Genomic DNA, 26,831 nt, shown 5'->3' with positions numbered 1-26,831 from the left:
AGGATTCAAATATAGCTGGCTCTATCCCTGTCTGTTCTCTCATGAGTTCAGAATTCCCCTTCAGTCTCAAAATGCTGACATGGTGCCCCATAATGCCATGTTTTTGTACAAAAGGAAGAGGGCATTTTATAGCAAGAAAACATTCCTAAAGCATTTCAGGTGAAAGCTCTAGGAACCATCAGAGAATGGGATGTGGTGACAATATCAAAAGTTTCCACCTTTCTGTGCCTTCTTTCTGACCCTTTCCCACCTGGTTGACTTAAATGGATCCCTATTTGGAGCATAAAATCCGAACTCCATAGGGCACAAGAGCGGTGCTTTATAAGAAGGGAATTTTGCAACGGGAAGAACAGTGGAAGCTTTGTATTAGCATAGGGATATTTGGGGTGGAAAAAATCCAATGAGGAAGTGAGGTGACTTTTAATTAGGCCGAACTAAGAGAGCCAGTTCTGGGAGCAGTCACCCCGTTCGGATGGTCTAACCCAGAAGCAACAAACGTACATTACAGTGTATGTTACAGTCTATACTAGGTAGGTTTTGTTACATAATGTAATGATGCATTCCCAGGTTATTTGTGGGAATATTCAGAATCTAGAGGGTGTGGGGCTACTGTCCACTGCCTCCCACCAGAGCCAGTGTAAACCCAGACACGGCTTCTGAGCTGCGGAACTGGTTTTTTTTGTTTGTTTCATTTTCGGTATTTAAGTGCTTACCAAGGGTCAGGCGCTGTACTAAGCACTGGGGTAGAAACAAGGTAATCAGGTTGGACGTAGGTAGATGTCCCTCATGGGGCTCACAGTCTTAATTCCCATTTTATAGATGAGGTAAGTGCAGCACAGAGAAGTGAAGTGACTTGCCCACGGTCACACAGCAGACGAGTGGGGGAGCCGGGATTAGGACTACGGGGTAGGAACAAAGCCGGGGTGGTTAAAATACATATACCAGGCTTAAAGGCATCTGAGATATCAGAACCAGACAGAAGACAGATTATTCAGTAAGTGCTTAAGAAATACTACTGATTGTAAGATTTCCTCTGCGCGCCTTTAAAACCAGATTTATCTTCCATCAGAGAGGTTTGAAGTAAGTGCCAGATTCAAGGCATTTGATAAAATGTTCACTTTCAGAGCAGCGTGGCTCAGTGGAAAGAGCACGGGCTTTGGAGTCAGAGGTCATGGGTTCAAATTCTGGCTCCACCAATTGCCAGCTGTGTGCCTTTGGGCAAGTCACTTAACTTCTCTGTGCCTCAGTTCCCTCATCTGTAAAATGGGGATTAAGACTGTGAGCCCCACGTGGGACAACCTGATCACCTTGTATCCCCCCAGCGCTTAGAACAGTGCTTTGCACATAGTAAGCGCTTAGCAAATGTCATTATGATATACCAGGCTTAAAGGCATCTGAGATATCAGAACCAGACAGGAGACAGATTATTCAGTAAGTGCTTAAGAAATACTATTGATTGTAAGATTTCCTCTGCGCGCCTTTAAAACCAGATTTATCTTCTATCAGAGAAGTTTGAAGTAAGTGCCCGATTCAAGGCATTTGATTAAATGTTCACTTTCAGAGCAGCGTGGAAAGAGCACAGGCTTTGGAGTCAGAGGTCATGGGTTCAAATTCTGGCTCCACCAAAGCTGTGTGCCTTTGGGCAAGTCACTTAACTTCTCTGTGCCTTAGTTACCTCATCTGTAAAATGGAGATTAAGACTGTGAGCCCCCCGTGGGACAACCGGATCACCTTATAATCTCCCCAGTGCTTAGAACGTAGTAAGTGCTTAATAAATGCTATCATTATTATCTCTGCCTTTGATTGTAGGTTCCAAACCCTGAAGTTTCACTTTGCTCACATGGCAAGTAGTTCAGTTTCGGTTCTGTGCTGTGTAGTCAGAGAGGTGGGAGGGGCTTCTGCAATTCTTCGTGAAAAGTATAAGAAGAGGTATTCACATTTGTTTTTCCCAATCCACGAATGTATCAGGTAGGAGTTGCTTTCTTTTGGTTTGTTCATCTTTGTCATTTTAGTAGATTTATGCAGTTTTCTTTACAGATTCAGACTCAAGTAGCTGTCTAGTTTTCATTTTTTTAAAAAAAGGAGCAAAAACGGACATTGTTGTGTTGCCTTTCTTTGAGGTCAGGCTGAGGGGGAGACATTAGGTTGTCTGTGGTTTGTGCTGTAGATTCAGGGTTTAGTTGTAGAGGAAGGGGGACTGGCACAATTCTGTAAAAACAGAACAAGGGTCAATTTAAGTTGCCCCATGAATTAATTCAGTGATTTTTTCAAAGGTCTCTGACAAACCCTTCCAACTCAGCCTTTTTGTTTTCCTTAATTACTCAAATATAGTAACAAAATCTTCTTTGTTGTATGTCCATTGTGCCACCCAGCTTTGCCCCGATCAGTGCTAGGCTCTTTTTTGGCATCTGGGGAAATATCTGTTCCCTTACCGGTGAACTGATTGACTGCAGGAACTGGAAGGTTGGGAATGCCACCTCTTGTGGTAAATCCTCACGGTGGATGTTTTGTAAAAATAGGAATCTATGAGAGGGGCTTGTGAATAAATAGGCTCATGGAAAGTTCCAGGACACTGACCAGCCCAAGAATAATGATTCATCTGCTCAGGAGGATAAGGCACCCTTAATTGGATTCCCCGGGGAAAATGGGTTTGGGCAGATTTATTTGTTGTGTCCAGGGAGTCTGCATTTAGGCATTCCCTCACGGCGACTGTCTCAGATGATGTCACCTGAACTCTATGGGGCACGCAGTGTGAAGGGATGATCAATCAATCGTATTTAAGTGCTTACTGTGTGCAGAGCACCATGCTAAGCACTTAATAATAGTAATAATGGTTTTTGTTAAGCGCTTACTATGTGCAAAGCACTGTTCTAAGCACTGGGGGGATACAAGGTGATTAGGTTGTCCCACATTGGGCTGACAGTCTTCATCCCCATTTTCCAGATGAGGTAACTGAGGCACAGAATACGGTATGACGGAGGGGGTAGACATGTTCCCTGCCCATAGCGGACTTCCAGGCTAGAGGGAGCTTCCGGTCTAGAGGATGTGATCCTCCCCATTGGAATGGGAGGGGCTGGCAACACCAGGCCAGAGGGAAGGGGCAAGATGATGGGGACTAAGCGCCCCCCCCGCCCCAGCTCCTACCTCATCCCCAGAGGGCCTCCCGGACTGTCTGCAGGGAGCAGGGGTGAGGAAGAGGGATGGATGGACTCCCAGATGCTGGAACCAGAGGAGGAGAGGAGCCGTGTGGGCAAGAGAGAGCCCTGTGGCCATGACAGGTGGAGGTGAAGGCAGGGAGGGGGCCGGGAGCCTGCTCCCCAAAGAGCGGACATCACGGTTTCATCTCTGGCTCCTACAGGACAAGATGGGTGGGATGAAGCACCTTGGCCTAGTGGCTAGAGTGTGGACCTGGGAATCAGAAGGTCATGGGTTCAAATCCCAGCTCTGCCACTTCTCTGCTGTGTGACCTTGGGCAAGTCACTTTTCTGGGCCTCACTGAGACAGTGGGTATTGAGTATTGCGTACCCCTTTTCCCAGGGAATCCAATTAAGGGTGCCTTATCCTCCTGAGCAGATGAAACATTATTCTTGGGCTGGTCAGTTTCCTGTAACTTTCCATGAGGCTATTTATTCACAAGCCCCTCTCATAGATTCCTGTTTTTCCAAAACATCCACTATGAGGATTTACCTCAAGAGGTGGCGTTCCTGACCTTCCAGCTCCTGCAGTCAATCAGTTCACCGGTAAGGGAACAGACATTTCCCCAGATGCCAATGGGTACTGAGACAGTGAGCCCACACTGGACAGGGACTGTGTCCAACCTGATTTGTTTGTATCCACCCTGGCACTTAGTACAGTGCCTGGCACATAGTAAGTGCTTAACAATTACCATAATATTATTATTATTATTATTAAGCCACTTACAATGCAGGGGCTAAGCCATCGGCCCCTCATCTTCCTCTATGGAGTGGGCTCCCCTGCCTACAGTCATTTTTTTTTTCTTCAAAAAAGGTCTTAGAATTTTCCACCTGCTGAACCAGGCCTGGCTGTGAGGTTGAGGTGATCCCAAGATGTGTCGATAACATTCGGTTCTGTAAATGTAAATGCAGGAGCTCTGCCTGGCTGGAGGAGAGTCGCTTCTCAGCCCTTAAAAAATCTCTTCCTCCTCTTACCCTTTTCCTAGTTTAAGAGTATATCGTCCTGCCATGGCTGCTGTTGTCTGACACTCCAAATAATATTCTTGCAGGATTTTTTCACCAGGTACTGGGCAATGACCATTGGTTTTCTTCCTCTCTGCTAATACTGCTAACCTGCATTTACAGAATCCTCCTGTTCCACTCCATCTCTCAACCGTCTTGACCAGTCAGATAAATACTGAAGACTCGCGATAGTTCAGTAAAAGGGTCTCTCAGAAGAGGAAGGAAGATGGAATTTTCTCAGTCACTGATCAAGGTGCCATGCTCTCCAGTGACCTATGGAGTAACTGAGAATTACCAGCCGTTGATCTTGAACTCAGGTCCCAGTGAGCGTTTTCCAAACGTAATTCCATTCAGGACTCCATTACCCATGACCAGTAACCAGAAGGAGCAGAGGATGGAGGTGAGTCAGATGCCAGATGATTGCTACCTAATATTGCTAAGAGAAAACCAGTAAAGCAGTGTCGAAAGACCTCAGGTCTAAGAATCAGGAGCCTGGGTTCTTATTTCCACTCTGCTACTGGCCCGCAGTGAGCCGTTGGCCAAGTTGTTTATGCTCTCCATGCAAAGCACTGTGTTAAGTGCTGGGGGGAGATACAAGATAATCAGATTGGATACAATCCCTGTCACATATGGGGCTCATAATCTAAAAGGGAAGGAGAATGGATATTTAATCTCCAGAAGATACCTGCTCTTCCTCTCCCTCCTTCTCATGTAGGATGGAGACTGTGTCTCGTCTGCTATCTTGTATCCACTCCAGCACATAACAGGCACTTAATAAATGTCATAATTATCAGTCCATCATCACCATTACCCCAGTTGTTACCTTCCTCCACACTTCTCTTTCACACGCACAAGCGCTTCAAGATGAATAGAAGTACTCCGCTTGGGAGAGTACAATTGTGTCTACTATAATAATAATAATAATGGCCTTTATTAAGCACTTACTATGTGCAAAGCACTGTCCTAAGTGCTGGGGAGGTTACAAGGTGATCAGGTTGTCCCAGGGGGGGCTCACAGCCTTAGTCCCCATTTTACAGATGAGGTAACAGAGGCCCAGAGAAGTGAAGTGACTTGCCCAAAGTCACACAGCTGACAAGTGGCGGAGCCGGGATTTGAACCCACAACCTCTGACTCCAAAGCCCGGGCTCTTTCCACTGAGCCACTCTACTAATACGATTGTACTCTCCCAAGCGCTTAGTCCTGAGTTCTGGCCGTAGGAAGTGCTCAGTAACTACCACCGATTGACTCATTTCTTCATTCACTATTTGGGAGTGCCATCCGTTTCAGATGAAATGCAAGCCAGGGCCGATTCGGAGTAAATCTTTTTCAATTGTCCAGGAGAAAATGACGTCCATCTTGTACGATGAATACGAGGAGAAGGTTCGCCCCTGCATCGATCTCATCGATTCTCTGCGAGCCCTGGGGTTGGAGAAGGACATGGCGCTGCCCGCCATTGCCGTGATTGGAGATCAGAGTTCGGGGAAAAGCTCCATCCTGGAAGCGCTGTCCGGAGTCTCTCTCCCCAGGGGCAGTGGTAAGTAGCACCATTTGGGGAATCGGGATGGTTGGAGGAAGGTGTTCAGGTGGGCACCTGCCTTCTTCTGCTTAGAAGTTTCCAAGGGGTTTTGGTATCGGAACCACCAGGGAAAATATAAGCTCCTCCAGGGCAGGGATCGTGTCTACTAAGGATGATACTGTCCCAAGTGTTTAGTACCCAGCACTCAGGAAATACTATTTATTGATTGATAAGTCTTTCCTCCGTGGATAGACTGGTCCTCTTCCTCAGTACTTCAAGAAGGTGACATTTTTTGCAGCTTTAGAGATCCCGATTTCATGTAACACCTCGGGCTCCTCATTCCCCCCCATGTTTGCTCTCGATTCCAGGTTACTTTCCCCGCTAGCACTGAAACTCTGGAAAAGAGTGGAAAGGTTTGGGTAAGCTAGTGGTGGGGACAGAGAGGAGAGAGTGGGACACTGGGAATGCAGGATGGGAAGGGGAACTCCAGCCACCCGACTGTATTCACTTTATCCTTTTGTGACAGTGCTAACTGGACAATGCTAGAGAAGCAGTGTGGCTTAGTGGAAAGAACCCGAGCTTGGGAGTCAGAGGTTGTGTGTTCTAATTCCGACCTCGCCATTTGTCTGCTGTGTGACCCTGGGAAATTTACTTCACGTCTCTGTGCCTCCATTACCTCATCTGTAAAATGGGGATTAAAACTGTGAGCCCCACGTGGGGCAACCTGAATACCTTGTATCTACCCCGGTACTTAGAACAGTGCTTGCGGCACATAGTAAGTGCTTAACAAATACCATTATTGTTATTAATAACTTTTTTTGGAAATGGAACCCTAGGTATCGTTACTCGGTGTCCACTGGTCCTGAAATTGAAGAAGCTGATGCCTCAGCAGCCATGGAGAGGGAAAATTGCTTACCGGGCCCAGGAAATTGAACTGCAAAGTTCCTTGGAGGTAGAAAAAGAAATAAACAAAGGTAAGCATTTGGATTTTGCAGCATCATGCCTGTCTCCCTCTGCTGCATGACCCTGGGCAAGTCAATTCACTTCTCTGGGCCTCAGTTACCTCAGCTGTAAAATGGGGATTGAGACTGTCAGCCCCATCTGGGACAGGGACAGTGTCCAAAACGTTTATCTTGTATCCACCCCAGCACTTAGTACAGTGCCTGGCACACAGTAAGTGCTTCACAAATACCACAATTATTGTTTTAGATAGTGTCAATTTAGTGATCCACTAACAGTCATTAAATGTCCTCTGGGGGCACGGCACCATACTAAGCGTGGTAACAATTGTGATAAATGACCCGAATACTGTCTCAGTGGACAAAAGTAATGATGAGCCCAATTCTCCAAGTGCCCTGTAGTAGTAGAGAACACTTGAAAGCTTATGCGATCCGCTCTCCGTTCTAGAAGGAGCCCAGGTTAAAGAAAACTTGCGTTACAGTATGCCTCGAGTGACTCTTCGCGCATGTGTCCAGGCCATCTTGCACATTGCAGTCCATCCAAGTAGACATGTGCGGTCAGAACAACATTCCCTACCTCCCCACTGTGTTCTGTCCAAATTATGTAGAGAAAACCCGAGTTATTGGGGAACCAACTATACATGTGTTCCTAAGAGAGCTCGTTATTCATCAGATCAGAATTTGGAAACTATTGTTTCAACAGGAAATGAGGGATTTCAAGCCCCTGCACCAAACTCCCAAGCCTATGTTAACATAATGACAATAACAATAATAGTGGTTATCACTTATTATGTACCAAGCCCTGTGCTAGGTGCTGGAGTAGGTACAAGCTAATCTAGTGAACACAATCTCTGTCCAATATGAAGCTCACAGTCTAAGTAGGAGGGAGAACAGGTGTTTCTTCTCCATTGAAATCACATCTCCTGCAATTGCCTCCTTCCCTGACTAAAGCTCTCATTCCCCCTACTCCCTCTCCCTTCTACCCCACCTATGTACTTGGATCCGTACCCTTTAAGTACTTGAAATTTATCCCACCCTCAGCTCCATGGTACTTCAGTACCCATCCATAATTTATTTTAACGCCCATCTCCCCCAATAGACCGTAAGCTTAACATGGGCAGGGAACATGTCTGTCAATTCTTTTGCATTGTTCTCTCCCAAGGGCTTTGTACAGTGCTCTACACATGGTACGTGCTCAGAAAATACCATGATTGATTGATTGATTTCACTGATCCACCCTGTAGTGTAGAGCCGAGCCCCTTCTCTTGCCCCTTAAGCTGAATGTGACAGATACTTCCCCCCGCTCTGGTCTGTAAGCTCACTGTGGGCAGGGAATGTGTCTGTTGTTGTGTTGTACTTTCCCAAGCTCTTAGCACAGTACCCTGCATACAGTAAGTGCTAAATAAATATGACTGATTGCTTTTTGAGGACCATCCCTTCGGTTGCATCTAATTCCCATGATTTTCTAACCCACCTGTGGGGTTTTTCCTGCCTTTTTGTTTTCCAGCTCAGGACGCTATTGCCGGAAAAGGAGTGGGCATTAGCCATGAGTTAATTTCACTAGAGATCAGCTCCCCTATTGTCCCAGATCTGACCCTGATTGACCTTCCGGGGATCACCAGAGTGGCAGTGGGCAATCAGCCCCAAGACATCGGCAATCAGGTAGAACTCTTCACTGACTTGGGGAATGGGAGGACCAACTGGTTTAACACTGGGCACAGTCTTCCAAGACCTCAGATTTGGGACCCTGGTCTAGAGGTCTGCATCTCTTTTTGGACTCATGCAGGAGAAAGGGAAGGCGGAAGTATCTGGTTCCTTATGGAAAAAACTCACTGCAGCCAGGAAACCAGTTCAGTATGTAGTTCATTCATTCAGTTGTATTTATTGAGCACTTACTGTGTGCAAAACATTGTACTAAGCACTTGGGAGAGTACACTGTAATAATAAACAGGCACATTCCCTACCCATATGGAAACCCATTCCCTGGTAGGCTGGTAGGCACCATTTGACCATGATTACTGGGGTAGTAAGTGAGGCTTCAGGGGTCTGAAAATGGAGGGCCATGTTGAGGGAAGAGAAGAGCTTGGTTTGCCAATAGGCGGGAAGCTGAAGGCCTAAGTAGGGATTCGGGATTGTGAGAGTCATGAACGATGCAATATTTTTACTAGACTACCTCAGCCGATCAATAGTATTTTTTGAGCACCGACTGGATACAGAGCACTGTACTAAGTGCTGGGAAGAGTACAACAGAGGTAAAAAAAAAAACCCACAACCACTGCCCGTAACGAGCTTTGTCATGTAGTAATCAGTGGGAATTATTGCTATTCCAAAAGTTGCCTAATTGAAAATCTAGTGGGGGGGGGAAGAACAATGTAATAATAAGAGAAGCAGCGTGGCTCAGTGGAAAGACCCCGGGCTTTGGAGTCAGAGGTCATGGGTTCGAATCCTGACTCCACCACATGTCTGCTGTGTGATCTTGGGCAAGTCACTTAACTTCTCTGGGCCTCAGTTCCCTCATCTGTAAAATGGGGATTAAGGCTGTGAGCCCCACGTGGGACAACCTGATCACCCTGTATCCTCCCCAGCGCTTAGAACAGTGCTTTGCACATAGTAAGAGCTTAACAAATGCCAGTTATTATTATTATTATTATTATAGTAGCTTGGGCTTGTAGATCATGGGGAGCCAGTAAATAGGTTAAGCTGTTTGTCAAACTTATTCTTCCATTTCCCTGCCTCCCCATCACAGTCTCAAAATCATTTCTGTGATCCCAGTGCCTTAACTTGATGCTGGGTGAGTGGCTCTTCAAGATGCAAGATGACTTCTTTTTCTCTGCCGCATCCTCATTGGTGTTTCATTCCAGATCAAATCGCTAATCAGGAAGTATATCCAGAAGCAGGAGACAATTAATTTGGTGGTGGTGCCGAGTAATGTGGACATAGCTACCACAGAGGCACTAAGCATGGCACGGGAAGTGGACCCCAGTGGAGAGAGAACTCTGGGTAAGAATGGGAGCTCAGTTTCTCTACACAGACTGGAAGAAATGCTCAAGTTTTTGTAATATTTTAACTGCCAAAGTCCACTTGAATAGGCAGAGTCAATATAGGGGAGGGAAAGTGGGCCCCATGATTTAATTCCCCCTCCCTTACCTCCTTGAGTTGCATAGCTATTCCATCTGGGGAAATTGGCTAATGACAGAACAAATGGTCCCTAGGAGGTTTACGAACACAGTGATCGTTTCAACGTTTTTCTCCAACTATTTCTTAGGAGTCCTGACGAAACCAGATCTGGTTGACCAAAGCGCCGAGGAGAACGTCGTGGATGTGATTCGAAACCTCACCATCCACCTGAGGAAGGGCTACATGATCGTGAAATGTCGGGGTCAGAAAGACCTTCAGGACCGACTGAGTCTGACTGCCGCAATTGAAAAAGAGAAACTTTTCTTTGAAGAGCATCAACATTTTAGGTAGGCTGAAAATGAGAAGACTGTTTTGGATTTGCTTCTGATTTGTTTGGGGAAAGCTTTAAAAAGGAAAGAAAATGGAGGAGAAAAGATGAGACTCAATCTGTAGATTTGCTGCTTTGCAAAGCCCTAATTTATTTATTGAACACCAACTCTATGCAAGAGTGCTGGTAGAGAGCTTTTAAAGCCGATGGAAAGGAATTTCTGTTTGAAGTTGAGGAAAATTGGGTAGCCATCAGAGGAGTTTTGAGGAGTGGAAGGACTTGTGTGACCACCAAAGATTTAGAAAAAAGATTAGGGAAGAGGTTGGAGGTGGGAGACATGAGGGTGGATGCTGATGCCGCTGTCTAGATGGGAGAAGATGAGGATTTCCATGAGGATGGTGGATTTCAATAAGGATGGTCCCTGTTTGGGACAAAAGGAGGACTGTTAGTACAAGATAAATATAAGGATGATTACTGTGGGAGGAGGGAGGGTTATGGTATTTGTTAAGTGCTTACTATGTGCCAGACACTGTGCTAAGCTTTGGGGTAGATACAACACAATCAGATCGGACATAGTCCCTGTTCCAAATAGAAACGAAAATACACACGTAAGTACAATTAGGACACAGTCCCGGACTGGAGGACACTATTTATTTTTACAGATCCAGTCACCTATAGAAGAAAGCAGATATTTGCATTTGTTTTGTAAATAAAAATTCTTACATGCACTCTCTCCCATTGCATTGCAGAGTCCTCCTGGAAGAAAAGAAGGCCACAATTCCCCTCCTGGCTGAGAGATTGACTGTCGAACTCATCGAGCACATTAAAGTGAGCTATTGTTGTATTATCCTCTCCCAAGTGCTTAGTGCAATGCTCTGCACACAGTAAGCATGCAATAAATATGACTGATTGAACGAAAAATGTAGGAGTCCCACCTTCCCAGAGGGATCCAGCTCCCTTCAGAGTCAGAGCTGGGAGTTCTTTGTCCTTGGACAGGATAAGCTGATGATGAACCAGATAACTCAGGGTCAAGCAATTACAGGACTGAACCCTGCCGATTAAGCTCTTTAAACCAGTAAAAATTGGTTCCAGACCATAAGCTCCTTCTCTAGATTTTAAGCTCCTTTTTTTTAAAAAAATGGTATTTCTTAAGCACTTACTGTGTATCAAGTACTGTTCTAAGCACTGGGGTAGATACAAGTGAATTAAGTTGGACACAATCCCTGTCCCACCTGGGGCTTGCAGTTAAGTAGTAATAATAACAAGAATGATGGCATTTGTTAAGCGCTTACTATTTGCAAAACACTGTTCTAAGCACTGGGGAGGTTACAAGGTGATCAGGTTGTCCCATGGGGTGCTCACAGTCTTCATCCCCATTTTACAGATGAGGTAACTGAGGCACAGAGAAGCTAAGTGACTTGCCCAGAGTCACACAGCTGACAATTGGCGGAGCCGGGATTTGAACCCATGACCTCTGACTCCAAAGGCGGGCTCTTTCCACTGAGCCATGCGGCTTCTTAGAAGTAGAAGGGAGAACAGGAGAACTGCAATTTATTTATATTAATGTCTTGCCTCCCCCTCTATACTGTAAACTCACTGTGGGCAGGGAATGTGTCTGTTATATTGTAGTCTCCCAAGCGCTTAGTACAGTGCTCTCCACACAATAAGCACTCCATAAATAGGATTGACTGACTGACCGACTCCACTTGATGTCACTGCTGCTCTTCAGTCGATAGTGTTTACTGAGAGCTACTCTGTGCTGACCTCTGAATTGGGCTGTTGGAAAAGTACAGTTAAACAGCCATATGGAGTTTCAATAGATGAAACCAACTTTAACAACATTTACTGAGTGCTGCACATGTCCAGCGTAGTGTTCTAGATGTTTGGGAAGTCAAAAGGAAGAACAAAACACGGTCCCTGCCTTCAAGGACCTTCCAATCTAATCAGAGAGTCAGTCATAAATTGTATATGTACAAGCAAGAGGAAAAATGTAGAAACTGCTGGTGATAGCTGATGTATGGAAAAACAAATGGAGAGTTTCTGTCAGTATATTTGTAAGTTCTAAGGGCAGCTGTAGGGTGTTAGGCATTAGTTGGGCAATGCCTTCTGGAGGAGGGTTTTCAGGAAAGCTTTGGAGTTGGGGAGGAGGGATGTGGCCTAGCAGATTTGAAGAGGGAGATAATCTGACGGGAGTGAGTGAGCATGGGGTTGGAGGCTGATAGGCCAGGAGCTAAGTCGAATAAGGAATCAGTGACAGGACTAACTTAAATCTTCAAAAATCAATCAATCGGTCGAAAAGTAGGTAGGTTATTGTCGATTCTTGACCCCCGTGGAGCCCTGCAGCCTGTTTGGCGTCTCTGTTTCATTATTCTCATTGTTTTCCTCAGAAATCTTTGCCCATGTTAATAAAGCAAATAAAGGAGAGTCACCAAAATGCCACTGAAGAGCTACGCAAATGTGGCACCAATATTCCGGAAGGAGGAGGAGAGAGGATGCTTTTCCTGGTGGATGTGAGTATTCCAGCAACACTAGACTGAGGTGGCTCTGGAGGCTGGGATTGAGAAAGCATTAACCTCCTCCATTTTCCCACTTCCATTTCCTCTGTCCCTGACAGAAATGCCACCTCATCCTCATAGTCTTAAAGCATAGGTGAAAGGCCCCTCCCGTCTTCCAGCACGAGTCTAGCCATTCCGCTCTGTACCCCTGTATGAGTTGCCACATGCGATGTACCTACTTCCCACTGGCACCTTAAAGAGGCATGAAATGTTCTTCCTTATCCAGCAGACAGTGTTTAGGCTTAGATGGTTGTTTTATTTTTTCTCATTTACAGAAAATTAAACTGTTTAATCAGGACATCTCTGCCTTGATGCTAGGAGAAGAAACTGTGAATAATAATGAGAAACGGCTATTTACAAAACTCCGAGCAGAATTTAAAAATTGGGGACAAAAGCTCAAAACCAGTTCTGCTACCGGTAAGTCCCATAGAAGAAGCAGTAGCTGATCCGAAAAGCAACCTGCAATCGAAGTAGCGGGCCCAGGAGTTAAAGTTTAGTGACACAAAGTCAAAAACCAGAGTCCTTGACATGGGTGGTTCTTTCAGGACAAGCATGTTGCATCTGAAAACATTAAGGGGTGGAACACACTAGTAATATCTGACCTCTTCCTCATGCTCGCCCCTTTCAATCCCTGACACATCCCAGTTCTCCCCATCTTCAAAGCTGTTTTGAAATCTCATCTCCTCAAAGAGGTCTTCCCAATTAATTTCTTTTCTCCCCACCTTGCATCCCCCCTCTTACAGGTTAGCACCTAGTACGTCAGTACTTAAAACTCCACGGGCCATATATGGCCAAATTTTTTTATAGTCTATTACTTCCTCCTATCGCTGCTCTTAGGTTGGCCAGTGGAGGAAAAATATTTAGGTACCAGTGGTAGGATCACATTGGTATAGAACTTTGAATTATCACTCCCATGGCTTCGCTGAGAATCCAGTGTCTATGCAAAGAATACAGTCTAGTGAATTTACCATCCCCTCCCCCTTGACTATAGTATCAGCCTCCTTACTCTTTTGCACTTCCCAGACACACAACACTTATGTATATATCTGTAATTATATTTATTTGTATTGAAATCTGTCTCTCCTCCCTCGCCCCGGACTGTGAGCTTGTTGTGAGCAGGGAACGTCACTGTTTATTGTTGTACTTTCCCAAGCGCTTCGTACTGTGCTCTGCACGTAGTAAGTGCTTAATAAATACAAATGAATGACTTCCCTGCTTCTGGTCTCTACCCTCTACAGTTTACCCTGCACTCTTCAGTGAAGCAGCGTGGCTTATTACTCTGTTTATTTATTTTACTTGTACATATCTATTCTATTTATTTTATTTTGTTAATATGTTTGGTTTTGTTCTCTGCCTCCCCCTTCTAGACTGCGAGCCCACTGTTGGGTAGGGACTGTCTCTACATGTTGCCAACTTGTACTTCCCAAGCACTTAGTACAGTGCTCTGCACACAGTAAGCGCTCAATAAATACGATTGATTGATTGATTGGGAGTCAGAGGATCTGGGTTCTAATTCTGGCCCTGCCACTTGCTTCCTGGGTTCCTTGGGCAAGTCACTTCACTTCCCTTTGCCTCAGTTTCCTCAATTGTAAAATGGAGATTAAGTACCTCCTACTTAGACTGAGAGCCTCATGTGGGACAGGGACTATGTCTGACCTAATTAACTTATACCTACCCCCGCGCTTAGAACAGCGTTGACACATAGTAAGCATTTAACACATTTTTAAAAAGCTCTGCTGCCCGGATCATTTTCCTAAAATAAAAGGCTTAGTCCACGTTTCCCAACTCCCCAGAAGCTTTCAGTGTTTGCCTAGGCATATCCCTATCAAAGAGAAATCCCGTACCCTTGTCTTTAAGACATTCAATCATCTCTCCCACTCCTACCTTACTCTACTCATCTCCTACCACAACCAAAACGTACTTAGCTCCTCTAATGCCAGTCTCCTGCCTCAGTTCCATCGCTCAGCTTGCCCACTTCCCCTTTCTGTCTTGGTACTCTCTCCCCACTCACATCTGACAGACCACCACTCTTGCCCTCTTCTAAGTCCTACCAAAATCACGCTTCCTCCAAGTTGCCATCCCTGCCTAAGCCCCACTTCCCCTATTTGCCCTCCCTTCATCGCCTATGCACTTGGATTTATACCCTTTAAGCCCTTGATATTAATCTCACCCTCAGCCCCACAGCACTTTAAGCGCATGGCCTTACAGCCTGCCAATTCCCCTATCTTGATTTCAGTGTCTAATTCCCCCTCTAGAGTGTAAGCTCTTTATGGGCCAGGATCATGTATTGTCCTCTCCCAAGTGCTGTGCCCACAGTTAGTGCTCAGTAAATAACACTGATTGATTGGTGAGGACCTTTTCCAGCTGATTGTACTGCACAGTGCATAGTACAGTGCTCTGTATACAGTAAGTGCTCAGTGATTGGCAACCACAGGTTGGTACTTCTCAAAGCAAATCAAACTCTCACTCACCCTCCATCTACTCTCTCTCTCTCACCCTCTCAATACATAACACTCCCCCTTCTGCTCTCTCCCTCTAAAAATTCTTCCCCCACCTTACACATTCCCTCCCTTCCTCCCTCCCTCCCTCAATCAATCAATCAATCAATCAACCCTCCCTCGGTCTCAAACACATCCTTCGTCTCCAGCAAACATGGCTTCTGTTTGGGAGTCAACAGGCTTGGCTGGAGTTTCGAATAAGGCACCCTCAGCTCCGACTGAAAGCTTTGCATTGTATTTACCCCAGTGCTTGGCACAAAGTAAGAATTGAACAAATACCATTACATATTATTATAATAATTATTATTAACAATAATATATAATAATAATATGGAGCTCAGAGTGGGGTTTTATTCCACCTGAAAAGCGGAGTGTGGGAGGCTCTAGAATGAATGCCGGAAGATAGGAAAGGAGGTTGTTTTGCTCCTGGAGCTGGTTCCTTAATTATGAAGTTTTGTCAGTCCTAATATATATTTTCCTCATCTCCCCTGAATAACATAAACTCTTCGAGGGCAGAGCTTGTGTCTCGTTGTTTCTTTGGCTCCCCACCACACCTACCCCAGTCTGGGCACTTGCAGAAATTGGCAAACGGTGTTGAAGTTGATTACGTCTAGTGAAACTCCACATGGTGGTTTGGCAAGTGGCTTCTCACCCTCTTAAAAAATATCCTGCGTCCTATGTTAGCACTTATACTAAAGCAGTTTTTTGACATTTCCAGATAAAGGATTAGAAATAATTGCCTGGGAAACTGGGTGAGAAGTACTTGAAATGATAAGTGGAGCTACTAGAATAACACATTAGTCTTATTTTAATGTTATAGTCCAAAAGGTCATAAATGAAGAAGTCTTGAAGTATGAAAATCAATATCGTGGCCGAGAACTCCCAGGGTTTGTCAACTACAGTACGTTTGAGACCATTATGAAGCAGTACATCCAGCAGCTGGAAGATCCAGCAATTGATTTGCTTCAGCTAGTGGCCGGTGAGTTTATTCTGGGTTTTTTTTGTTGTTGTCTTTGCTTTTTAATTAAATCCTTAGAATTACATCCAGTAGTTGTCTATTGGGAGGGATGGAGGGGCAGGAGTAGACCCCAAACCAACTGTGTTCTTCCACAGTGTCAATCATTGGCTTTGTGGGAGCTTTGAGAAATCTGTCGTAGTAATTGTCTGCCTCGTGACCCAAGGCAAGTCATTTTACTTCTCGATACCTCCAATACCTCATCTGTAAAATGAGGATTGAGACTATGAGCCCCATGTGAGTCAGGGACTGTATCCACCCTGATTTGCTTGTATCCACCCCAGTGCTTAGTACAGTGCCTGACACATAGTAAGCGCTTAACAAATACCACAATTATTGTGATTATTATTAATTGCATTTTTGAAGCACTTACTCTGTGCATAGCACTGAACAGAGCGCTGGGAAAGAATATAGAGATGGGAATGAAACTTGGACCCTGGCTCTCAAGATGCTCGCAGTCTAAGAAAATAAGTGGGGAGAAGGAACTGGCGAGAGACACAGCAATGAACAATAAAATCCTAAAGCAATATAAAAGGCATGGACAAATGCATACAATAAAGACAAAAAGCAGTAGGGTACAGTGGCCAGAGGAGCAGAATTGGAGCCTTCTCCAAGTTTTACAGAGGCCTTGCATCACTGGGTGTTCTTCTCTTTGCTCCTGGGGTGGTGGAAGGCAGCATAAGAGGGGTGATAGTGGCAAGATTCATTCATTCTTTCACAGACACACACACACACACACACACACACACATTCTTTATACCTTGGGGTTCATTTGGATCCTGCCACCATTAAAACAAATTTTTTAAATCTTTGTTCAGAAATCGTCTGCGAGACTTTTTCAACCGTCGCCCAGAGAAATTTTGAGGATTTTTCCAATCTTCGCAGAACTGCTAAGGTAAGAGACCTGAAATTATCTGAGGGAAGTCAATGATATTTACTGAGCTCTTACTAAGTGCAGAGCATTGTACTAAGCGCTTGGGAGAATATTAGACAACAGAATCAGCAGACACATTCCCTGTGCTTAATGAGCTTATAGACTAGAGGGATAAGAACTCTCATCTCCCGCTCTCTTTTATTGTGAGCACCAGGTGGTGAACTGAAGGGAAAATAATAATTCTTTCTGACTTGCTGATGGCTTCTGATGTCAGCAGGATCTGCAGGTCAGAAGCGGGAAGAGATTGGGTGGGGCCGGGGCTAAGGGGGTTCCCACCATTTTTCAAGTATTCCCTGGGTAGGGCAAGTTTGTCTTGTACCCAACCTAGTGCTTAGCATTCATTCATTCATTCATTCATTCATTCATTCAGTCGTATTTATTGAGTGCTTACTTGTGCAGAGCACTGTACTAAGCGCTTGGGAAGTACAAGTTGGCAACATATAGAGACGGTCCCTACACATAGTAAGGGCTAATATGCCCTCCCTCCACACATCCACCAAGCTAGCTCTCTTCCTCCCTTCAAAGCCCTACTGAGCGCTCACCTCCTCCAAGAGGCCTTCCCAGACTGAGCCCCCTTTTTCCTCTCCTCCTCCCCATCCCATCTCCGCCACTTGTCAGCTGTGTGACTTTGGGCAAGTCACTTAACTTCTCTGGGCCTCAGTTGCCTCATCTGTAAAATGGGGATTAAGACTGTGAGCCCCCTGAGGGACAACCTGATCACCTAGTAACCTCCCCAGCGCTTAGAACAGTGCTTTGCACATAGCAAGTGCTTAATAAATGCCATCATTATTATTATTATTATTATTACCTCCTTCCCCTCCCCACAGCACCCGTATATATGTTTGTACGGATTTATTACTCCATTTATTTTACTTGTACATATTTGCTATTCTATTTATTTTGTTAATGATGTGCATTGAGCTTTAATTCTATTTATTCTGATGACTTGACACCTGTCCACATGTTTTCTTTTGTTGTCTGCCTCCCCCTTCTATACTGTGAGCCCATTGTCGGGTTGGGACCGTCTCTAATATGTCGCCAACTTGTACTTCCCAAGCACTTAGTACAGTGCTCTGCACACAGTAAGCACTCAATAAATATGATTGAATGAATAAACCAAAAAAAATTAATAATACAGAAGGCTAGATGACCAACATCATTTCCCAAAATGAGTAAAAAGCCCCTCCCCAAAATTGTGTTTCCCTCTCATCTAATCAGAACAAGATTGAAGAATTGAAGCAAGAGCAACAGGAAGAAGCAGAGAGAATGATCCGACTGCATTTCAAAATGGAAAAGATCATTTATTGCCAAGATGAAAAGTACAGCAGCATTTTGCAACAGGTCAAGGGAGTCCCCCCTGAAGGAAATGTAACCGGATTTCAAACCAAAACAAATAGCTTCTCTTTCCATATGGCCTTATACACCCCTGCTACTGAACTGGCTCAACACCTAAACGCCTACTTCAAAGTGAGTTTGGAGTTGCATTATGGTAATAATAATAATAATAATAATAATAATAATAATAATAATGGCATTTGTTAAGCGCTTACTATGTGCAAAGCACTGTTCTAAGCGCTGGGGAGGTTACAAGATGATCAGGTTGCCCCACGGTGGGCTCACAGTTTTCATCCCCATTTTACAGATGAGGTAACTGAGGCACAGAGAAGCTAAGTGACTTGCCCAAAGTCACACAGCTGACAGTTGGCGGAGCTGGGATTTGAACCCGTGACCTCTGACTCCAAAGCCCGGGCTCTTTCCGTTAAGCCACGCTTCGCATTCTAACTTGTTCTTCTTTTCGAGGTGGAATTTGCAGGCTGAAATGATGTGACTGCCATGGTATTTCTCGCTGAGCCAACCCAGAATAATAAGCAGCTCCACTCACTTTCAACATTTCCTCTTAACATTCTAGAGGACCTAGAGTAGAGGTAGCAATAAAATAGTAGAAGTAATAGTACAAGTAATAGGAAGAGTATTAATTGAGCTTCCACTGCTTTTGTTATCATTGCCTTTATATTTCCAATAATTTTTTATGGCATTTGCTAAGTGCTTACTTAATGACCCGCATGGGGCTCACAGTCTGAGGAGGGAAAACAGGTATTTAATCCCCATTTTACAGTTGAGGAAACTGAGGCACAGTTTAATAATAATAATAATAAGCAGCTCCACTCACTTTCAACATTTCCTCTTAACATTCTAGAGGACCTAGAGTAGAGGTAGCAATAAAATAGTAGAAGTAATAGTACAAGTAATAGGAATAGTATTTATTGAGCTTCCGCTGCTTTTGTTATCATTGCCTTTATATTTCCAGTAATTTTTTATGGCATTTGCTAAGCGCTTACTTAATGACCCACATGGGGCTCACAGTCTGAGGAGGGAAAACAGGTATTTAATCCCCATTTTACAGTTGAGGAAACTGAGGCACAGTTTAATAATAATAATAATAATAATAAGCAGCTCCACTCACTTTCAACATTTCCTCTTAACATTCTAAAGGACCTAGAGTAGAGGTAGCAATAAAATAGTAGAAGTAATAGTACAAGTAATAGGAATAGTATTTATTGAGCTTCCGCTGCTTTTGTTATCATTGCCTTTATATTTCCAATAATTTTTTATGGCATTTGCTAAGCGCTTACTTAATGACCCGCATGGGGCTCACAGTCTGAGGTGGGAAAACAGGTATTTAATCCCCATTTTACAGTTGAGGAAACTGAGGCACAGACAAGTAATGTGCCTTGCCCACGGTCACATAGCAAGCAAGTAGCAGACTGGGATTAGAATCCAGAGCCTTTGACTCCAAGGCCTGTGTTCTTTCCACTGAGTCACGCTGCTTCTGGATACATGGGATTCAGCAGTATACATGATTAGGGGGAACTAGCCATGGAGCAATTGTCTCTTCCTCCACAGTAGACCACCCAAAACTCTATGGAGGGTCTTGGCGAAGACATTGAGCCATTCCTAGGGGCAATGGTGCCACTGATCGCACTTGAGAATTCCAGATAATAATAATGATGGCATTTATTAAGCGCTTACTATGTGCAAAGCACTGTTCTAAGCGCTGGGGAGGTTCCAAGGTGATCAGGTTGTCCCGCGGGGGGCTAACAGTCTTAATCCCCATTTTACAGATGAAGTCGCTGAGGCACAGAGAAGTGAAGTGACTTGCCCAAAGTCGCAAGGCTGACAATTGGCGGAGCGGGATTTGAACCCATGACCTCTGACTCCAAAGCCCGGGCTCTTTCCACTGAGCTACGCTGCTTCTCCAGATGCCTCTTTGCCGGCCTGGCAGTGACAGACGTGCGTTATGTTGAGAAGCACCGTGGCTTAGTGGAAAGAGCCCGGGCTTGAGAGTCAGAGGTCGTGGGTTCTAAACCCGGCTCTGCCACTTGTCTCCTGGGTGACCTTGGGCAAGTCATTTCTCTGTGCCTCAGTTACCTCATCTGTAAAATGGGGACTGAGACTGTGAGCCCCAAGTGGGACAACCCATTTACCTTGAATCTACTTCAGCACTTAGAACAGTGCTTGGCACATACTAAGCACTTAGCAAATACCATTATTATTATTATATCTCCACAGGGTGCTCTCCATCTTAAGCCCCATTTTACAAATGAGGTAGCTGAGGCACAGAGAGGTTAAGTGACTTCCCCAAGGTCACACAACTGATAATTTAAAATAAAAATACCGGACGCAGACATCTGGTGCCATTATCAATCAATCAATCAATCGTATTTATTGAGCGCTTACTGTGTGCAGAGCACTGTACTAAGCGCTTGGGAAGTCCAAGTTGGCAACATATAGAGACAGACCCTACCCAACAGTGGGCTCACAGTCTAGAGGGGGAGACAGAGAACAAAACCAAACATATTAACAAAATGAAATAAATAGAAGAGATATGTACAAGTAAAATAGAGTAATAAATATGTACAAACATATATACATATATACAGGTGCTGTGGGGAAGGGAAGGAGGTTCTATTGACACTTCAGTTAATTGGCATTGACTGTGTGCTAAGCGCTGTACTAAGCGCTTGAGAGAATACAGCGCAACAGAGTTGGGAGACGTATTCCCCGCCGGCAACGAGCTTACAGTCCAGAGGATTTCATTCCAAGCACTTAGTGCAGTACACTGCCCACACTCTGCACTCCATAAATAGGATTAATATAGTTGGTGACAGCAGAAGAACAAGGCATAGTGAGTAGATTAACTTAAGAGGGATGCAGAGGGGGAGCTGAGGTGAAGTGGGAGAAGAGAGTGAATAAATAGGCGGAAGAGTGCCGGTGGAATACCTTAAAGCCAGCGATCAGGGGTTTCTGCTTGTTGCAGAGACAATCAGGCCACCTGTATGTGGTTTTGGAGAAATTATGTTCTAGAAAATAATAATAATAATAGTAGAATGATTGTGATGTCAAGCACTGCTCTAAGTGCTTGGGTAGATGAAACTTAATCAGGCTGGACACAGTCCCTATCCCACATGCAGCTCACAGGATAAATTGGAGTGAGTAGGATTTAATCCCCATTTTACAGGTGAGGTAACTGAGGCACAGAGAAGCTAAATGACTTGTCCAAGATAACACAGCAGACACAGGGCCCATCCAGGATTAGATCCTCCTCAATCAATCCACCAGGGGTATTTATAGAGCACTTACTGTGGGCAGAGCACTGTAGTAAGCTCTTGGAAGAGCACAGTACTGTTGATGGACACAACCTCTGCCCTCAAGACAGACTTTGGCCTTTTAATGTCTCCAGGTTCTTAAATTTCTCTCTGTTCCAGGAGGCCAGCAACCGCCTCACTAACTACATCCCAATGATGGTTCAGTTCTTTGTTCTTCGGAGCTTTGGCGATCATTTGCAGAAAGAGATGATGATCCTGCTACAAGGCAAGGACCAGTTGGATTGGCTACTTAAGGAGCAGAACGACACGGTCATCAAGAGGCAGTTCCTGAAGGAGCAGATTGGGCGGCTGACTCTCGCTCGTCGCCGTCTGTCTAAATTCCTGGGCTAAAGGGGTTATTATGATGGGCAGCAGCTCTGGCCTGTGATTCTTTCGTTTGCTGCTCTTCATTAACGTTGTGAAGTTGTAAAGGTACCATTTTCCTCTCACAGTGGGCCAACTCCTTTTCAGGGCTCTACGCTCTAAACTTGCCAAGGCTTTGTAGCTAACGGACGGCCTGGGGTCCTGGGCCAGATTGGGCATCTGAACTGAAATTTCATTGTTTGCCACCACTGAGCCTATTTCTGACCTCGGTTCTCCTCCCCCCAGCCTCCGTGGCTAAAGCTAGCCCATCTGGGCCCTTCCTACAAATAGGAGCACTCCAAACACACCACCATGGGGACTCACCTTTTCACAAACCCCTCTCAATGGGACTCCTATGCATAACAATGGCATTTGTTCTCTTAGTATGTGCCAAGCACTGTTCTAAACACTAGGGAAATATAGGATAATCAGATAATAATAACAATACTAACAATAAATATAAAATAATCAAGCCCCGGTCCCTTTTGGGTTCACAGTCTAAGAGGGAGGGAGAGCAGATATTTTATCCCCACTTTATAGATGAGAAAATTGAGGCACAGAGAAGTGAAATGATTTGCTCAAAGATCCCAAAGCAGGGATTGCTAGAGCCAGGATTAAAATCTGGGTGCCCTGATTCCCAGTTCCTTGCTGTTTCCGCTAGGCACAGTACCTCGGGCTCTTGGAGGGGAGGGGAGGGAGAGAAATGGGAATGTGGGAAGCATGTCTCTTTCACTAGCTCCATTATTGCCAACCCAGTGCCACTGTTGACTGTTACCTTCCTTTAGATCCCAACTGTGTTCAGTGGTCCCTGCCACACCCAGGGTCCACCCCTCTGCTTCCCTAATCGATCCCCCACCTTGTTTCCCCTCCTTTCCTGTCACCGCCTTTTCCTGCAGATCCCTCTTTTCATCCCCAGTTGTCTAATTGTTTTGTCAAATTATAAAATTCGTTTACTCGATTTGTGTGGTGTGTTGGTATTCCTTTAAGGACACTGAGCATCTAGGACAAATACAGGACAATGAGAAGCAGCGTGGCATAGTGGGCAGAGCACAGGCCTTGGAGTCAGAAGATCATGGGTTCTAATCCTGGCTCCACCACTTGTCTGCTGTGTGACCTTGGGCAAGTCACTTCACTTCTCTGTGCCTCAGTTACCTCACCTGTAAAAGGGGGATTGAGATTGTGAGCTTCACTTGGGACAGGGACTGTGTCCAACCGGATTTGCTTGTATCCACCCCAATGCATAGTACAGCACCTGGCACATAGTAGACACTTAACAAATATCACATTATTATTATTATCATCATCATCAATACCATAAAGACCCACAAGAATTTATACTCTATTGGAGGAGGCATACCTAAAACTCTAAAATGGGGATTAAAGCTAAAATGGGCATTAAAGCTGTGAGCCCTAAGTGGGACACAGACAGGGTTCAACTTGATTATCTTGTATCTTCGCCAGTGTTTTATTCACTGTCTGGCACATAGTAAACCCCACAGCATTTATGTATATAAATGTAATCTAGACTCTAATTGCTTTGTCAGGGAACGTGTCTACCAAATCTGTTGTTACAATGTAATCTCTGAAGTTCCCAGGCACATTGCTCTGCACACAGTAAGTACTCATTGGAACAAAAATGCTAGAGATTGCTGATGGATTTATATAATTTAGGGTGCTGGGAATTAATAGGGGAAGGCATGTTGAGGAAGGTGGACTTTCAGGTAGGTTTTGAACAGGGGGAGAGTGTTATTAAATATCCACCTGTGCAAGGGCATTTGGTTCATTGGTACTAGGTGAGCTGGGCTATTCTGAAGAGTGGAAATCTCAGAACTTGTGAAAAAAGTGGCAGCATGGGCCTGGGCATCAAAAGGACCTGAGTTCTAATCCCTGCTTCCTTGGGCAAATCACTTAATTTCCCTGGGCCTGTTTCCGTTTTCCAAGCGCTTAGTACAGTGCTGTGCACACAGTAAGCACTCAATAAATACGATTGAATGAATGAATGAATGATTAAGATTATGAGAGCCAGGTGGGACATGAATGGTGTCCAACCTGATTACCTTGTATCTACCTGAGCACTTAGAACAGTGCCTGGCACATAGTAAGCCCTTAAATACCATTAAAAAAAAAAAGGAAGCTATGAACTTCAAGCTTCCCTAGAGATGTGCGGTTAGCTGGAAGGAAAGTTAGGGATGTAGATGGAAGTTTGGAATATACCTTAACCATTAGGTTTACCACTAGGCACTCAAGCAATACTTTGCTGATGATGAGACAAATGGCTCCTCCTCCTTCTTGATTGTCTGTCACAGGTGGAACCATTTTTCACAGACTTTGCCAGAGAAAGAGGACGATGCCCTGCCCCAGGACTGCACTTTGGGTCACTCCTAATGAATTCAGCTTTGTTCCTATGTGAACCATCATTCCTGTATTTTGGGTTCCAGTGTGTCACGGTAAAATCTCCATCTCCTTTATCAATCGATCCATTGCATTTATTGAGTGTTTACTATTGCAGGGCAATGTATTAAGTACTTGGGAAAGTACAGTACAGCAGAATTAGCAGACACATTCCCTGCCCATAATGAGCTTACAGCCTAGAGGGGGAGACAGATAGCACTATGAATAAATCATTTATAATATATAATTTAAAGATATGTACATTAGTGCTGTGGGGTTGAGGGTGTGGCAAATATCAAGTATCTAAACATCATCGATTGAAGTGCGTAGATGATACAGAAGGGAGAGTGAGTTGGGGAAAGGAGGACTTAATTGGGGAAGGCCTCTTGGAGGAGATGTGACCTTAGTAATGCTTTAAAGGTGGTAATGCTTTGCTTTTTGTCCTAAATGTGGTTCTTTAGCCCTGTTGGTTTTACCCTGGATATATTTGAGAATTTTACCCAAAATGATCCAAACAATAGAGAAGCAGTGTGCTCCAGTGGATAGAGCATTGGCCTGACAGTCAGAAGGGCCTGGTTTCTGAATCCCAGTTCTGTTACCTATCTGATGTGTCATTTTAGGCAACTCATTTCACTTCTCCTTGCCTCAGTTACCTCATCTGTGATCTGGGGATTAAGGCCGTGAACCTCACGTGGGACCTGGACTGTGTCTAACCTAATGGGCTTGTACCTTCCCCGGCGTTTAGTACAGTGCCTGGTCCATAGTAAGCACTTAAATACCACCATTATTATTATTACTATTAGGTTCCACAGGGAAGGAAATTTTAAACTGAACCATGGCAGGCCTGGGCCTCATCTAGTCTGAGGCAGAACAGCTCTGGTGAGTAAATGGGTGTGGGAAGGGCGACTAGTCCGGGTTTTATTTATGTACGTTTTTATGTATGTATGCATGTGATCCCTTTTCTTCCCATTTTCCTTGAACTTGAGTCACTTTCATCCCCACGCCCCCAGTCCCTGCTTTGGTTTCGTTTTTCCCCTGCCACTTTGGTTTCCATTTTCTAGGATGAAGGGGGGAAACGAAAATCGAGCGGCCGGGGGGGGCGCTAGGCGGGAGGGAAGGGGGGGCGGTCGAAAGACGGAACAGGCAGCCAATCAGTGAACGAAGAGACAGAAAAGGGGGCGGGAGGAGAGGGCTGATCCGCCAATCAGGGCCTCGGTGGGCGGGGCTTTTCGGGCCTGGAAGCCGTTGGCCAATGGGGCTCGAGCTTACCTCAGGAACCGTTGTGGGGGGGGCCGGGGGAGTCTTCCTGGGAGTCTTTCCCAGACTCCCCAGCGGGACCCCAGCTTTTATTCATTCATTCATTCATTCAATCGTATTTACTGAGCGCTTACCGTGTACAGGGCACTGTATTAGAAGTATTGTGACTCAGTGGAAATAAATAATAATAATAATAATGATGATGGCATTTGTTAAGCGCTTACTATGTGCAAAGCATCATCATCATCAATCGTATTTATTGAGCGCTTACTGTGTGCAGAGCACTGTACTAAGCGCTTGGGAAGTACAAATTGGTAAGATATAGAGACAGTCCCTACCCACCAGTGGGCTCACAGTCTAAAAAGCACTGTTCCAAGCACTGTGGGGGGATACAAGGTGATCAGGTTGTCCCAGTGGGGCTCACAGTCATCATCCCCATTTTACAGATGAGGTAACTGAGGCTCCGAGAAGTTAAGTGACTTGCCCAAGGTCACACAGCAGACATGTGGCGGAGCCGGGACTCGAACCCATGACCTCTGACTCCAAAGCCCGTGCTCTTTCCACTGAGCCACGCTGCTTTTCTGGAAAGAGCCCGGGCTTGGGAGTCCGAGGTCATGGGTTCTAATCCCGCTCTGCCACTTATCAGCTGAGTGACTTTGGGTAAGTCATTTCACTTCTCTGGGCCTCAGTTACCTCATCTGTAAAAGGGGGATTAAGACAGTGAGCCCTGTTCTGAAAATGCAAAGAACAGGTACTCCGGCCTACAGAAATCCAGATAGATCCATCCCCGAAAACCAAGTTAAAATATGTGGCTTTTAAAATAAATCTACCTTCTGTTTTAATATGGGCATTGTTTGATCTATTATACTTATGCACAAGGAGGTTGGGAGCCTCATGGAGCGCTTCTAACCAGTCCATGTGCTTTCCCGAGGATGAGTAAAAGGGTCTCAATCAATCAATCAATCAATCAATCGTATTTCTTGAGCGCTTACTGTGTGCAGAGCACTGTACTAAGCGCTTGGGAAGTACAAGTTAGCAACATATAGAGACAGTCCC

The 26,831-nt window shown here is 44.9% G+C and overlaps 1 protein-coding gene across 2 annotated transcripts; it reads left to right on the top strand.

Annotated features, from left to right (window-relative positions):
• The first annotated feature begins 1,781 nt into the window (after positions 1-1,781).
• On the top strand, positions 1,782-23,085 carry LOC119940146 (interferon-induced GTP-binding protein Mx1-like). 2 transcript variants are annotated; one of them, XM_038760221.1, is made up of 14 exons: positions 1,782-1,968; positions 4,320-4,596; positions 5,535-5,730; positions 6,549-6,686; positions 8,179-8,333; positions 9,533-9,671; positions 9,937-10,135; positions 10,866-10,944; positions 12,504-12,626; positions 12,947-13,088; positions 15,990-16,148; positions 17,003-17,079; positions 18,337-18,585; positions 21,885-23,085. In XM_038760221.1, the coding sequence occupies exons 2-14, from the start codon at positions 4,423-4,425 to the stop codon at positions 22,113-22,115; spliced, it is 2,061 nt and encodes a 686-aa protein (XP_038616149.1). In that variant the 5' UTR covers positions 1,782-1,968; positions 4,320-4,422; the 3' UTR covers positions 22,116-23,085. The 2 variants fall into 2 exon arrangements, with proteins under 2 accessions (XP_038616149.1, XP_038616148.1); XM_038760220.1 differs by having other exon boundaries at positions 4,244-4,596.
• Positions 23,086-26,831: the final 3,746 nt, after the last annotated feature.

This window comes from Tachyglossus aculeatus, chromosome 18, assembly GCF_015852505.1.
Source record: "Tachyglossus aculeatus isolate mTacAcu1 chromosome 18, mTacAcu1.pri, whole genome shotgun sequence".
In the NCBI taxonomy this organism is placed as follows: Eukaryota; Metazoa; Chordata; class Mammalia; order Monotremata; family Tachyglossidae; genus Tachyglossus; species Tachyglossus aculeatus.
The sequence above is the reverse complement of the archived record's forward strand: the minus strand, read 5'-3'. Positions and strand labels throughout refer to the sequence as shown.